Source organism: Ambystoma mexicanum, chromosome 1q, assembly GCF_040938575.1.
Source record: "Ambystoma mexicanum isolate Mex_15411 chromosome 1q, UKY_AmexF1_1, whole genome shotgun sequence".
NCBI lineage: Eukaryota > Metazoa > Chordata > Amphibia > Caudata > Ambystomatidae > Ambystoma > Ambystoma mexicanum.
Window position 1 is genome coordinate 471052745 of NC_090922.1, and position 15106 is coordinate 471067850.

The window sequence follows — 15106 nt, forward strand, 5'->3', positions numbered from 1 at the left end:
ATTAGACCTACTGGTGCCATTAACCTCCATAGAGATCATGGCCACGCCACCACACAAACTCCTTTCGCGGCTCAAAACCCATCCGATAATGGGACCAATGATAACCAATGGCACAGACTCCGGACAGCACAAGGAGTACGTACAAAGAATGCACCAACATGGGCCAGCATAAGATCGATCCTATCATATGGCCCAACACAGACAATACACCAGAACCAGATTGACAAATGGGCAAACACACTGATAATGGACATAATAGAAGAGGGAGCACCAGTACACTTCCAAGAAGCACGGCGTACATCAGGACTGGGGGTAGGGGTTTGAATAAAATATCACACCACCCGGGCCACGATCCTCACACTTACAACCGCAGATTCCCGCCTACAGCCACCCACACAATGCAAGAAAGAAATGGAACAAAATATAGATAAGTTCCCACGACTCTGCACGATTTATGCAGTGGCAATCCCAGACAACAAAAACAGAATTCACCCACTAGCTACAACATGGGCGGAAGATCTAGGGACTACAATCAGCACAGCAGACATGCATGATTACTTCTCGGCCATCGCAGCGACATCCCTCAACCTTAAAAATGGAGAGATTCAATACAAAATCCTTCAAAGACTGTACTACATCTCAGCTAAACTACACAAAATGGGGCTCCAACCAATGGCCCTGTGCTGGAGAGGATGCATGGGCAGAGGGACAATGGGACGTGTAATGTGGGCCTGCCCCACACTCAGCCCCTTCTGGCACAAGATACATCGACAACTAACAGACATCGAAGGGGCAAATATAACCCTCAACCCTACCGCAATGATTCTAGGCGCAGATGGAACGGACTGGCACGCTGACCCACTAACACGCAAACGTAAGAGCCTCATACTCTTCACAGCACGCAAACTGCTAGTCACACACTGGAAGGCACCAGCACCACCATCCAATACAGAGTGGGCCACAACACTATCCAAAACATGCCGACTAGAGCGGGCGGCCTTCAAAAGGCAATCGAGACTCAACCCAGAGGGGAACGATACGGGGAACTACTAGATCCATATATATGATGGAGAAGGGCCCACATGGAGGTCACGACACATAGTACAAAGGGGGAGAAGCTAGACTGGGGCAAGGGAAGAATGAAGGATGGGAAAGCAGGGGGGGGGAGCAGGAAGATTAATGTAACAAGCCAAAATGATGGCAAGAAAGCCAGAATCACCAACAAAAGATGTGTGTTATGCAATTGACGAATACCACTGTCTGTAACCTTTTTTTGTTTGAAGAAAAAACGAATAAACAGAGTTTAATAAAGAAATCGGACACTTCATTGTGACTGTGAGGTACAGGAATAAAATTGAGTTGGTGTTGCCATACAGCCTCATGCACTTTACTTTAGATTGCTATCGATTTGAACTTTCTTCATCAGTGAACTGACTAAAGGAACCGTTTTTAGTGGCATGAGTCCCACCTTGTGGCACCGTTTCTCCTGCATACATTACAGCTTGATGCACTGCTTTGTGATTACTATGCACAACTTGATGTCCATGCTCCTATCTGCAGGTTATTCCCCAGCATCACTCAAGTTGGCCCCAAACTATGCCAGGAACTGGTTTAAGTGATGTCTACCTGTTAAATGTCTCCTCATTATCATCTAGTCCCTTTCAACCCCCAGAACCTTATTCACCCCATTAACTGTGAACACATTGTTCACACTGATCACCACATACACCTCCTCTCTGAGCCAACTCCTCAAATAACCATGATATCCAAAACCCCCAGACCACCACCCTACCAACCCACCCGTGCACCTACATGCACCATACCATGCACATGCACACCCACGCCTACTACCTGCTCAATTGATTCCTGGGCCACCACATTGCCTCGCCTTGGCCTTAACCAACTCGGTCAGCTTGCCACCTGCACCCGACCTCCCATGCCCCACCTCACCATTAGAAACCTGCACCTCTGTTCACGTACTATGGTTCCCATCCTAATCAACACCAAGACTGAGACCATCCGTCTCATCAACCGCCCAGACACACTCTCTAGCCACATTGTATTGCACACTGCCTCCTTTGACCACACTCCTAATAACCTAACTACCACCCCTTCGACTCATCTTAATTGTACACTAATCCAGGCCAGATCCATCACGACGCATGCCCCTGACATCCATGACCTTATTACATCGAACAGTGTAGATATTTATGCAATCACCGAAAGCTGGCTCCATGCAGCTGCCAGCCCTGCACTTTCCATCACCATCCCGCCAGGATACTCTATGCTCCGCAGCGACAGGCTTGCAAACAGAGGTGGCGGCATCATGCTCATACATAGTGAATCCATTCAATCACAGGTGTTGCCCCGAGTCCCCCACATCCCCAACCGCAATATACTGTCTGCAAAACTCTCACTATCCCCTACCTCCCATCTACCTTCACCTTCTCTATTCCCCCCCACACCCCCCCCGGGCCAAACACATACTTTGAAGAGACCTCATGCAGCTTCTCCCCACCAACTCCAAACTTTTACTCCTTGGGGACTTCAACTTGGGCTACAATTGCCCTACTGACAGAGATGCCACTTCACTCGCCAATGGTACTATTCTCAACGCATTCTAGCCCCCTCAAATATATTAGGCTGCACACTAAACTGGCTTGTAGAGCTTAACTGCAACACCTCGATCCTCTCCAGCACACCCTGCCCCTGGTCTGACCATCACATCATTGCTTTCTCCATTCCACTCCCTCACACCTTCCTATCACCCCCATCCCCTACCCTGTACTCTATCGCGTTGCACTGGCAACCTTACAAAAGACTGCCTTCTCCCCTGCTCGCTGACCAGTTTGGCCTCTTTTGCAAAGGTCAACCCCTCTACTCTTGTTGAGTACTGCAACAACCTGGTCTCCCATGCCGTCAACACCTTTGCCCCCTCAAACAGCGCAAAGCCAAACCCACGAAACGCAAAAACTCATGGTACACACCTGACCTTCTAGTCGCTCGAGCCATTGAGGCAGAATGGTGTCAAGCTCTGCCTGAAACCAACAAATCATGCTTCACCATCATCGCCAAAGAGTACAGACCAGCCGTACAAGATTCCAAAGCCTCCTTCTACAAAGATCGAATTGCTACTGCTAAATTGGACCACGCGAATGTTTCGCCATCCTGTGCAAACTTGAAACCCCAACTACCCCAACCTCCAAATTCACCAAAGATGACTCCTGGTGCGGTAAGGTGCAAGATGCACTCCTTGGAAAAGTCACTACACTACAAAACAAGATCCTCCTCAAATAAACTGCCATCTGTGCCAAGTCCCAGCTCATCGACCCCTTAACACCTTCCTTCCTACATCCTCCTTCCCACCCTTCAACTTTCACCCCATCACTGAACCTGAAGTATCCCAACTCAAAGTTCTTGAACCGTCCATTGTAAAGGTGGTGTCTGCTCAGCCCCTCTCATCAAAGACTGCTCAGAAGCCCTGTTGCCATTCATCACTGCTATCATCAATGCATCCTTTGCTTCTGGCTCTGCCCCTGCCCCTTCCGCTCCCAAGGAAGCCTACATCTCACCCCAGATAAAAAAAAAACTCTGCTTGATCCCTCTATTCCTACCAACTACCATCAAATCACCACTATCCCCTTCCTCCTCAAAATCCTTGACCGAGCAGCCTACCTCCAAATGCTAAACTATCTGGAAGGACACCACGTCCTTGGTGCCCACCAGTCTGGCTTTCATCCAGGATATGGAACAGAATCCGCCTTGTTAGACCTAAAGAACCAACTTGATGACATCAGACTCTGGCAAACTCGTCATCCTCCTGCTTTTAGACCTCTTTGATGCCTTCAACCTCATTGACGATCAAACACTCTGTCACCATCTCAACAGTGCCCCCAATTTCTCCCCTGAAGCCACCAAATGGATTGCATCCTCCCTGGCAGATGGAACATCCAGAGTCTTCTCTGGCAACTCCACCCCCCCTCCAACTCCAGTCTCCTGCAGCGTTCCACAAGGCTCCTGCATCTCCCCCACCCTCTACAACAGACCCCTTATTGATCACCTCGATTCACTAGGCTTCCCATAGACAAACTATGCGGATGATGCACAAATCCTCATCCTCCTCTCTGGCGACCACCAACAGGACACTTCCAAACTTGGCTCCATTTATGAATCCATCCAAGCCTGGATGGCCTCCCACCTACTGTCTAAAAAATTACAATACTGAAATCTTGCTCGTCCGCACCCAAGCCCTACTTGCCAAACTTGACCCAGCCTATATGGCTTTCATGATTGACGGCATCACAATTCCAGTCTCGCCAACAGTAAAAACACTGGTTGTCCACCTTGATGCCACCCTTAGTATGACGCAGCACGTCAATGCTATTGCCTCGTCTGCAGTGCACACCACAAAACTCATTAACGCCAGTAAGCCATTTCTCTGAAACCACCTCACCATCACACAAACCATTATCAGAACGAAACTAGACTATTGCAATGCACTCCTGATGGGCACCACAGAAAAGAACATCAAGAAGCTGCATGTCATTCAGAACAATGCCCTCCATGCTAGCCTTGGCCTTTCTAAACGTGATCACATCACAGCATCCAGAAAGGATAACTGGCTCCCTTTCTGTAAGCGGAATAAATTCAAAGTTCTCGCCATCACTCACCACTGCCTTTCCAACACAGCCCCGCCATACCTCTCACAAAGATTTATAAACTCCACTGCCTTATTGTTCCTACGTTCAAGCGCAATAGAGCAGGAGGCTCTAGCTTTCCTATTACTGCCCCACGGCTCTGGAACGACCTTACCGTTCTCCCTGTGCTCGGAACCATCCTATTAGGCCTTCAGAAAAAACTTAAAACCATGGCTTTTCAATTAATCAGACAAACACTCTGTACTGATTCTTTTCTCTTGCCACCAATCTTTTTCTTCTTTAACCAGCACCTAGATGCCTCTGGGTTAAGCGCGCTTTACAAATGCAAAAATAAAGAAAATATTTCTAGGCAATACTCGTTTCACAATGTCATGCAGTTTTCTAGTTATGGTCCAGCTTCTATTAAAAAAAAAATAGGTTCCAACAGCAAAAAATTGAATTATTTTGTCAAACTTTGATGCACATTTATATAAACATTTAACTCGATTTTTCTTTTTAATCCTGAACTTGCCTTCTTTTATTTGTTGATTTTATTTTTTTAATCAATAAATTGTTGAGAGAAATGCATGTTTTTTGCTTTCTTTTCTACGTGCATGTTTACATTTATTTTTTCATTTGATTAAAAGCAAATAAGCGAAAACCATAAAACAAATGTTATGCGCCCTGTTTGCACCAATGGACTTATTCACACAGTGCACTTTTATTATTCCTTTAGCTTTGCTCCATCTCCTATACGTATGTAAAAAAATAAAAATAATAATAAATATATATATTTATGTAGAAATGCTTTATACCTCGGTATAAAGTTGAGCGGAGTGCACTCCGAAAAGCAGTCCAGTGAGTGCCACACCAAACACAGAGTCGAGGAACCAAGGATCTCCAAGCATCCAAAATATACTTTAATTAGTTAAATGCCATGGACAGGAAAAAAGAAACACAAAAATGACGCGTTTCACGGCAAACTGGCCGCTTGTTCTCGTTTTCGGGTGCATACACAAAGGAAGGACATATAAACCAGCGTATTCTCTATGATCCCAGTGTATAGAGCTAGGTGCACTGACATTAGATATATATTGCACACTTTTCCATCTTTTCAATGTTTTTCCACTTAGTCTCTTATGTGGAAATAACGCTTTCTTGATTGAATTTGCTACAAGCGTTGGTTGTTTAAGGTAGAAATTATATCTTACATGTGAAAGTTTTATTGGACATAGTGAAATCTCCTTGGAACTGATACAGCTTTTAATCTCCTACTCTATTGTAATATCCCCATGCTTCACTTCAGCAGCGTTCCCCAATACTATGACTGCTTTTGTTTTTTTCTTGGTCCTCTGAGCCAGACAAAATCCTCACATTTTATTCCTTACAGCATCTTGATTGCTGTTCAAAATGATTTATTTTTTATTGGACAGATAACCTGTTCCGATTCGTCCATGTCACACTTATTTTGGTTTTGTTATACACTCTTGATATTAGGATGTGTGTCTCTTTTTATCTTATTTGCGATACATGCTGTAAAAATGTTGCATTTAGGGTTGTCCCTTACGCTGTTGTTCAAACCAACCAATCGTATATACATTGAGATGTAACTTTAAATTACTTTTACAAGTGATCTAGGTTTCTGTTAATACCTCAACCTCTCTTGAAGACCAAAAGGGTAAAAAAGTGAACCACTCTATCTTTCTTTCAAGTGCATCTATTGTGACATTTGAGGTGGCTGCGTGTCACAATTGGCGTTACTACTTTCTGGACTAAAATACATATTGGGCCTATCTGAGATAATGAATACTTACGGATGCACTGTTCGTTTGTGTTTTTTTTTTTTCTTATGTAAGGTTGTGTTTTAATGTTTTTTACTACCCCTTCTTTCTAGTAAAACGTGAGCTTATGTTTTTAAGATGCAACAGTTTTATATTCTCAATAGACTTGCATTGTGAGGCCTTTCACTTTTGAATGGGTTAGTGGGGAGGGGAATATCGGGGTTCCTGGATGGATGTCCCTGTATGTGCCCTAGCACAAGTGAAGAAAGCCTACTTCTTAAGTGATGTTGACTGTACATGACTCCAGGGACCTGACATTCGACTGTGATATCATTCCAATAATCAAATGTCAGACTAAAATATTGTCGTGTGGAGCCCATTGGTAGCATGATACTCTCAGCTGCGGACAATCTCAACAGGCTCTTCATGTCAAACTTGAGAGAGAACGTTTCCTTGACTCAAAAAATAAACCAAAAAGGTCATTATAAAAATCGATCTTTTAATCTGTGCATACTCTAGATAGTTAATAGAGTACAGTATTCCAGATGGTGTACTTGAGTACCTGAAGAAAGTATCTTGTTCATCTGATGCTAACATTAGCTTAGCATTTCTTTTCTCCCCCACCACCCTCTGTTTTCATTCAGGTGAAGGCATACCAATGACTCGGTCTGTCCTTCTGCAACATCCAAACGAGAGTGTGTGAGCCTTCAGTAGGTTGTGTATGCTTCTTTTGGCATCCCAGAGGGCCTCCACAAGAGTCCTGTTTTCAGCCCATAAGCTCATATGGGACAGGGAAGGAGTTGGGTGGGTATTAAATTAAATCTCTGCTGCTTAGGTTGTCTTTGATTACTGCAGGACCAGTGGATGCCAACTCGAAAGCAGATCAGTTTCTTCCCAGCAGTTATGCTCTGTACAGTTTTGCTTTTGCCATCATTGGCAGTGCTTATCTTCTAATCATACTTGCTATCAGAGGATCACATAGCCTAAATGGAGATGCGCCCCACATGTCAGCAGTGAACAAAAGATTGAATACCTGAGGGACAGAGCTCTGGGTTTTAGAATGGTTGAGTAAGATTGTGGTTCACCTCTAGACGTAACACAAACGCATGCAGGAGCTGCTGTATGCAAACATTTATTTTTGCGCAGGAAACGTCCTAATGTCTGTCACACATTCCATACATGGATAGGACTACCAAAAGGCAAGACCTTACAGTTTTCCAGTACAATTGAGCAGTTTGCCTTTGTTTGCACTCCAGATGCACACTCTGAATATGGGCATATGTCCATGTCCATCTCCCGTTGCACACTGCTGATGGCCACATGCATGCACAACGGAAATGGTGAATATTACTAAACCTAGAAGGTAAGGTACCCTGACTGAGCCATTGTTGATGGCTGTCCACATGCAGTTTTCTTTCGGTAGATTGCAATACTGAGTCCTGAAAACCTCATGGACTGTGGCCGCACTGCAGAACCCGGACATCAAGAATATGGCTTCATTTCAGGATCTGATGTTCGACCAAAATCCTTCGATTAGCCTGATGAATATAGAGCTCTCTCTAAACAGGTCTTTGGGAATGTAAAATAATCAAATCTAACATTCACAGAAGGCATATTTTAACATTTCTGCTCTACCATTAAAGGATTAAAGGATAAAAGTTTAAATAAGAGCAAAAATGAATTGTACGTTTCCAGTTTGTTTACACTAGCCTTTTTTAGAATGGTAAAATAAATAAAAAATTTGAAAAATAAAATTAGTTCTTAGACGATTTCACAGTTAATTTGAGTCCGCTTGTCTCCACAGATGTACTTGTTTCTAATTTTTTCCTCCCTCCTGGAAGAACCTTAAACACATTGAAATAATAGTTTTTCCCCCCCTGTCGTCATCCCCTCTAGCGAGCACGGACGCGTCCATCTTCCCAGTTTAAAGTGTTGTGACTTTGGGAAGCTGCCCTTGCTGGGTCCGCCTTGACGCTTTCCCCTCTTCTGCAGCGCCAATGTCTGAGTCCGGCCACAGCCAGCCTGGGATGTACGGCCCCGGCCGGAGGAGGAGACGAAGGATGGAGCCAGGACTCGTTGGGAACCTGAACCTCTCGGGATATGGGAGGGAGAGAGATTACATGCCCCGGGATAGGGATCCTTATGGAAGGGTAAGTGCACACTCCCCAGTGGGCGGGAGGGGGCGTACCTGTCAATAGAAGAGGAGCACTCTGGTCTTTTTTTCCACAAGGGAATTCACATTTACTTGGTGACAGGCTGAAAATAGGATTTTATATTGTAAATAAGTGTAAACCTATCGGAGACTATCAACCTCGGTCTACTTTGTCATTTTCGCAGCAGATATTACCAATGATTTGGCAATGCTTATTTTCCCATCCAAAATTGATTTCAATATGTATTTGAAACATGAATGGATTCCACACGTACGTTTTTATAAACGCCATTTAGACTTGTTGGAATGACCTGGGTTATTTATTCAAACATTTTTTAACTATCTGTTTGAATTACATTTGGTTTCTTTTGAAATATTGAGCTCATTGGCATTAGTTTTTACGGTTACTCATTAAATGACTTGAGCGCTGCACAAAAAATTTCAGACACTAAAATCCAGATCAGATTGAAGGTAAACGCTATTTTCTTTCTATTTTCTTCTATTTGTTTGCACATCGAATATAAGTGCTAAGTTCTCACAATTATGGTTAGAGTGGTTGCAGCATTTGTATGTAACGTTCAGTATTCCATTGCTGTTCTTGACGGCGCTCTCTGTTCAAGAACCTTTGTAATTATTTCATAGAACTAGAAACACCCTTTACCTCTAGTTGTATCCCCATATAGGTCAATGATCACAAACTGCAGCCATCTGTAATGGGTTCAAAATCCCCCTGCTTACCAGTACTATGGCAGGCATATTTTTATAACCTTAAGATACCCTCCTGCAACTACCTTGGATATTTATTTGAAACTTTGTACAATTTTCTGCTGAAATCACATCCCGAATACGGTGGATTGTTCATGATGTAACTCCATATAACATTCTACAAAAACGATGAGTATATTTCTGTAATGTGCAGAAACCATCTTTGGTGGACACCTGACATATTTTGTCTGTGTGCTCGATTTTGCTGGGTTCATATTGCTACAGTTCTATGCATCAGCCAAAAAAGCCACTTCTGTTTCAAACACAGGAACCAAACAAATGTTAATATCTTTGTAAAGAAAAAGGCCAGAGGTGTTTCCTAAGTAAAGGTCGGAGCTGTTGGCTACAGGCTCTAGGTCTGGGGCTGGGGCTAGTTAGCGCTTGTACAATACCACATGGACAGGTGCATGACCATATCCTTGTTAATTTATCATGTAGTAGCCATTCCCATTCATTGCGTTGTAATACAGACATTACCTCCTCATGTAGATTTACAAATGGTATTTAAGACATGGGGCTTGTCCTCTCATTAGAGCTAGAAAGACAGAACATTTTTAACCTTTGAAGCGTCATTTATTTTATTGTCATGTGAACTAACATTTCTCGCATGTTGGCCAAAGGCTTTTTCCACTTTCTTTCATTCCCTCATAATTTTACCATAATGAATATTTATCCCACAATCCCCCATCTGTGCCCCTCTTTCACCAGTCTGATTATTGCCTGGGTAACAAAGTCCTCTGTCTCTATCTTTGCACCCTTCTACCTTAGCTTGATATTTTCCTGGATATGGCTTTCTGCAGACACTCAAATTGCCTACAGCCACTAAGCTCCCTTTCTACCTGGTTGATACAAACATTGTGTCGAGGATTGCTAGGCTTCTTGTTATATTCTGAAATGCTAACACGGGAGTGATGCCACCTGCATTATTTTCAAACTTCCCTGAAAACATTTAAGTGACTGAAATCTTGCCTTTCAAACATTTTCTTTGTCTAATCTATGGTTTTGTATTTATTGTCATGATCTCTCAAGTTTCCACAAAAGTTCATGAAGTTTGTTTTTCAAATTGGGAGTTTCAACAGGGGCGGTGGTGGTGGTGGCGGCAGCTGTGGCATAATATATAGCCTAATGTTCCATATTTAAAACTTAAAACAAAGTCCTTCCTGACTTGCCTTATTTTGAGACCCCTGTTCAGATCTCGCATGAATAACTCCTGTTCTTACTGCACATTAATCGAAGAACAGGAAATAACGGTGTCCACGAGCTGTGTAACACTTGCGTCCCCTGCACATTCAGGTTTTGTCAACAGACAAACAATCCTTCGTAGATTAGCTTTGTAGCTGAAAATACCCATAGTTTTTAGAATCAGCAAGACTCGGTGGGGCGAATGCCCTTATGTAAATCAAGTAAAGCGTAATTCACATTGACACTTTGACTCAAATCATTGTTTTCAGTACAGTTTCAATGTAAATCCTGTTTCAAAAAACACACATTGTTTTTCATAAACCATATATTTCTTGATTCAGCAAAAGAAACACACTGGTCATTTCCTCATTTGTTATTTGTGCAACAATATTCAGTACTTGTTGTCCGATCCGTTGTTCAGTTCAAAGGTACAAAATCAAAACAAGACACATTAGATAAATATCACATAGGTTCAAAGTGTTTCGGGACTTTGAATCCCTTCTTCAGGAGCAAGGCTATTTAGCAAATGTTCGTGATTTCTAAAATCTTCCAATTAATTCTGTGAACATTAAAGAAGTTTCTAATTAGTGTCTTTCTTTCCTATCTTAAAAAACGTTATATTCATTACAGATGCATAATTGTGCAATCCTACCTCTCATGGGCACCCTTTCGCAGTCCCCTAACGGGCATTGCAGTGTATAGTTTGATTGCAGAGAGGTTCTGGAAGTAGCATATGGGCAAAATAATGCAAATGCTCTATTAGGATTTCCAACATGATATGTGGCTATACCCTTAGTGTATATATTGTCTTCCTACCTGTGTTATCGATGTGTGGTAATCACAGACTTCAGTCCATATTGTGTTCTGATTGGATGTGCAAAGAGGGTCCTCTAAATGACACAGAATCCCTTTTCTTGGTTTAGACTTGACAGCAATTGCAAGCCAATAAGATTATTTACTCTCATTATCCCTTTGTTAATGGTGGCCCAAACAGATGTCAAACGTATTTCACACATTCATCTGCTTTAAATTGGCACACTTCTATATGTAGTGAATAATGGACACATCATAAAAAAAGAAGTTAACAATACATTTCCATGGATAACTTTTGTTTTATCAAGGTGTACTCCTGTATAACATTCCTAACAAATACAATTGTTGAATAAAAATACTCGCATGAGAAAATGAACTCCAGGCTCATAAGAGTCTTCCACCCTGCTTCAATCACACAGCTCCACAGATCTATTCGGATCAGTGGTGTTCAGCAGAGCATTGCCACAGGATTATATCACACGTTAAGAAATTTATATATTAGAACTACCTGCTCTGAACAGGAACTTATGGTAAAATTCATCTTGAATTGTGTGTGAATTTTAAGGTACAAATAAGTATGGATTACAAAAAGTTAAATTTTTTGCTACCTAAAAAATTGGCGCCGTGGTACGATTTAAAAAATCCATTTAATCCCAATTTAAAAGTGTAAAATATCCCCACTTCAAAATCTTATCTGGCGCTCTGCTTGTATGCCTTTGCAAAATTTATTTGAATCAAAATGTTTTTAAGCCTCTTGCAGGTACATCAAGTGGATTTGATGGCAGTATACATTTCCTAAAATTCAACAAATTGTAGTTTTGGATGTAAATAAAAAACATAACAATGAAAATCATTACTGTGCCATTCTCAAGTCAAAGATAACTTGTGGCAAATTATTTGCAATGTGGTAAGTAATTCCTAATTGAATTTTAATTTTAATATTGTCAAAGCAGGCTACAGTTGATGGTAAATGTTGGGTAAGAGCCTCTAAACTGTCTGTGGTTAATTACTACTACCAAAAGACCAAAAAACCTTTTAGCCCTTCAAAATATTTGTAGCTATACAAACATTCTGTTGTATGACCTTTAAAAATGCTTTGATGTCTGCCAACCCATGGCCCTTGCTTTGGCATGTATGAGGGGTCCTCCAGAAGCTCATAAATGATTTACCATAAGTAGCCCAAAAAGGAGCGCACACCAGGCAAGAAGTAACGCTGTTTATTACAGCTGGGCGAGCACAAATCAACCAGAACAGTGGAATGAAACTGGTTGATGAGGGCTGCCAATCTTTCATAGAGCGATCATCGTTTTTATACAACTTATCCAATTTTTACAATGTTCGAATCTGTTGCACTTCAAACTTCGCGTCTTTTGCAGTTCTCACTAAATCTATTGGTTAATCTGTGTCATTACCTTTATAGCCAAACATAAGTTAGTCAAACGTGATGTGATTGGAGCAAACAGATTTGCCCTCTCTTAGCTCCTCTCCTCCCCATGTGGCACCACATTGCTTCCCACTCCTCCTGCAAACCGTTTACAATTAATAAAAAACATTTGTGCTGACCTCTCTTTTTTTTTAACTACCCTGCTATTGGTCAGCACCACAGCGGAAGCAACACGAGACACCCTGAACTAGTGGGAAGGGAGATAGTCACACGCCACCTGCAAGATGGTGACCTCCGTAAAAACAGTGTAGTGGACTCTGAGGCCTGGTTACTTCCCAGGGATACTGGAACTTATCGTCTGATTAGTTCTTCATGGAGTGTGGCTCCTTTCCACCTCTCCGTTCCTATGCCCACTAGCCAAGTTAAGTCTGCCTGTCTGTGTGTGTGTGTTTTCCGAATAGGCCAGCTTCCCCAGCTCTCATGAGCAGCTGTGGGGCTAGTTTGCCGACCATGATTACATCACCCAGTGCTGCCTTAGAGACTTCATCTGCTGGAGACGAGCAGCTTGGGTTCAGCTCCCCCTGACCCCCTCCTCCCGCAACTGCAGTGCACAGGGCAGTGCACAGGGCAGTGCAGGCCTTTAGGATGTAGTCCAACCTGTCATCCCCTATGTATGTTTACTGGTGGTTTTCTCTCATGTCGCCCTGGTCCCTATACATTCCCTCGTCACTATTATAAACATGGTAAAACCCTCCCTCTGTTCTCCTCCATATCGGATCTCAATAGACTTCTACAGTTCCCAGGGTCCCCTTATGGTTCCTCCCTACCAGGTGCCTCAGACTACCCCGTTCATGACCTCAGTTGGTAGGCACGGCCCCCTGTCTGGCGCTGAATCAGCACCTTCATTACAGGCAAATGCACTTCCAAGGCTCTAAGAATTTAATTGGCTTGAAGGCTTTATCTACCATAGTAATAATACTGGCATTGAAAAACTCTGAATTCTTACGGTCCACCGAGCTATGTAAAGATATTAGTAAAGTGTAGATACTTGATGGTTGTTCACAGTAATAGCAGAGGTATGATTAATTCAAAACCTTCCAGCCACCAATATTCAGTTTTGAAATATTCTCAAATATTCCTTATTACCTGCTGTCAGCCACTGACTCCCTCTTCTCTCTCGAACTATACTTGCAACGCTACTCCACTCCGTTAAAATCTCACTATGCCAACATGTCTGCCCTTTTTGTCCCAAGGAAGTCTGGTATGCAGTTGCTTTCTTTTATCAAGTACGATTGATGGATATTGGAAGACAAAATGGTCTGCGCTAAAGCACCAAGCCTTTCCGTGGCAACGCGGAGTAAACAGTTACTACGTGCAAAACTGTAATTCTTGTTCTGATGAAAATCAAGTCTGAAATTGCACAATTTCTCTTTTGAGTTGATCCGTTCTCATCACTCCATATTTGAAGGGGACTGCATTGACTCCCCTTAAAGTAACCCCATCCTCTAAGCACTCTGCTTGGTGCGCCAAGTAGTGCAGATATACTATTCTAGACTTTTCCACCTCTAGATGGTGCCAGACATTCTCTGAAAACAAATAATCGGTACATCCAATAAAATATCAATATTTCTGGGATATTGATTGATTGATATTTTATTTCTATCTCGCTCGTACACAAGTGTTTCAGAGCGCGACAAGGCAAGGGAGGGGAACAGGGGAGAACAAAACAGCGATCTTACAAGGCCCAGTGACATTGAGAACGTGCAAGTGCATGGGAGAGGGGGGGAGGGGAAAAGTGCATGGAAGGGGGGAAGAGGTGGAAAGTGCGAAGCAGAGGAGAAACAGATAAATACAATAAATAAATAATAAAGGCAACACCCAGTGGTAATTCAGCCAGCAATTTGCAAGTGCTAGGTTTAAGGCAGCAGACGGGGTAGGTCTGATAAGTGCAGGAAGAAAAAGGAGGGGCTGTATGGGTACAGATACAGACCCCAGTGCAAGGGGTGGCCCGGAGGTAGTGCGGGAGGATGGCAGGATGAGCAGGTACCTGGGCCCAAAGGACAGAGGGTGGCCAGGTGCATGGTGCCAAGAGAGAACAGATCAGCAGGGGAAGAGGGGGGAGCGAAGTCAGAAGAAAGGAGGAAGGTCTTGAGGTGCTTCCGAAACTGTAGATGGCTCTCCTCAAGTTTTAGAGTGGCAGGGCGGCTGTTCCAGAGGGAGGCCCCAGCCGAAGACAGAGATCTACCCCCAGCTTGTTTCTTAGAAAAACGACTGACCCTGAGGGAGTTGGAGGTAGAGGAGCGAAGAGCTCGAGAGGGGAGGTATTTGCAGAGGGATAGCTGAAGGTATTTTGGAGCCAGGCCCCAGAAAGCCTTGTGGACCATGCAGAGGG

The 15106-nt window shown here is 43.1% G+C and overlaps 1 protein-coding gene across 1 annotated transcript in view; it reads left to right on the top strand.

Annotated features, from left to right (window-relative positions):
- Positions 1–15106, top strand: part of SMG9 (SMG9 nonsense mediated mRNA decay factor) — a 940250-nt gene that overhangs the window by 33605 nt on the left and 891539 nt on the right. Inside the window, exon 2 of the mRNA XM_069640791.1 lies at positions 8411–8568. Coding sequence (XP_069496892.1) covers positions 8411–8568 — 158 coding nt within the window. The remainder of the gene's footprint in view (positions 1–8410; positions 8569–15106) is intronic.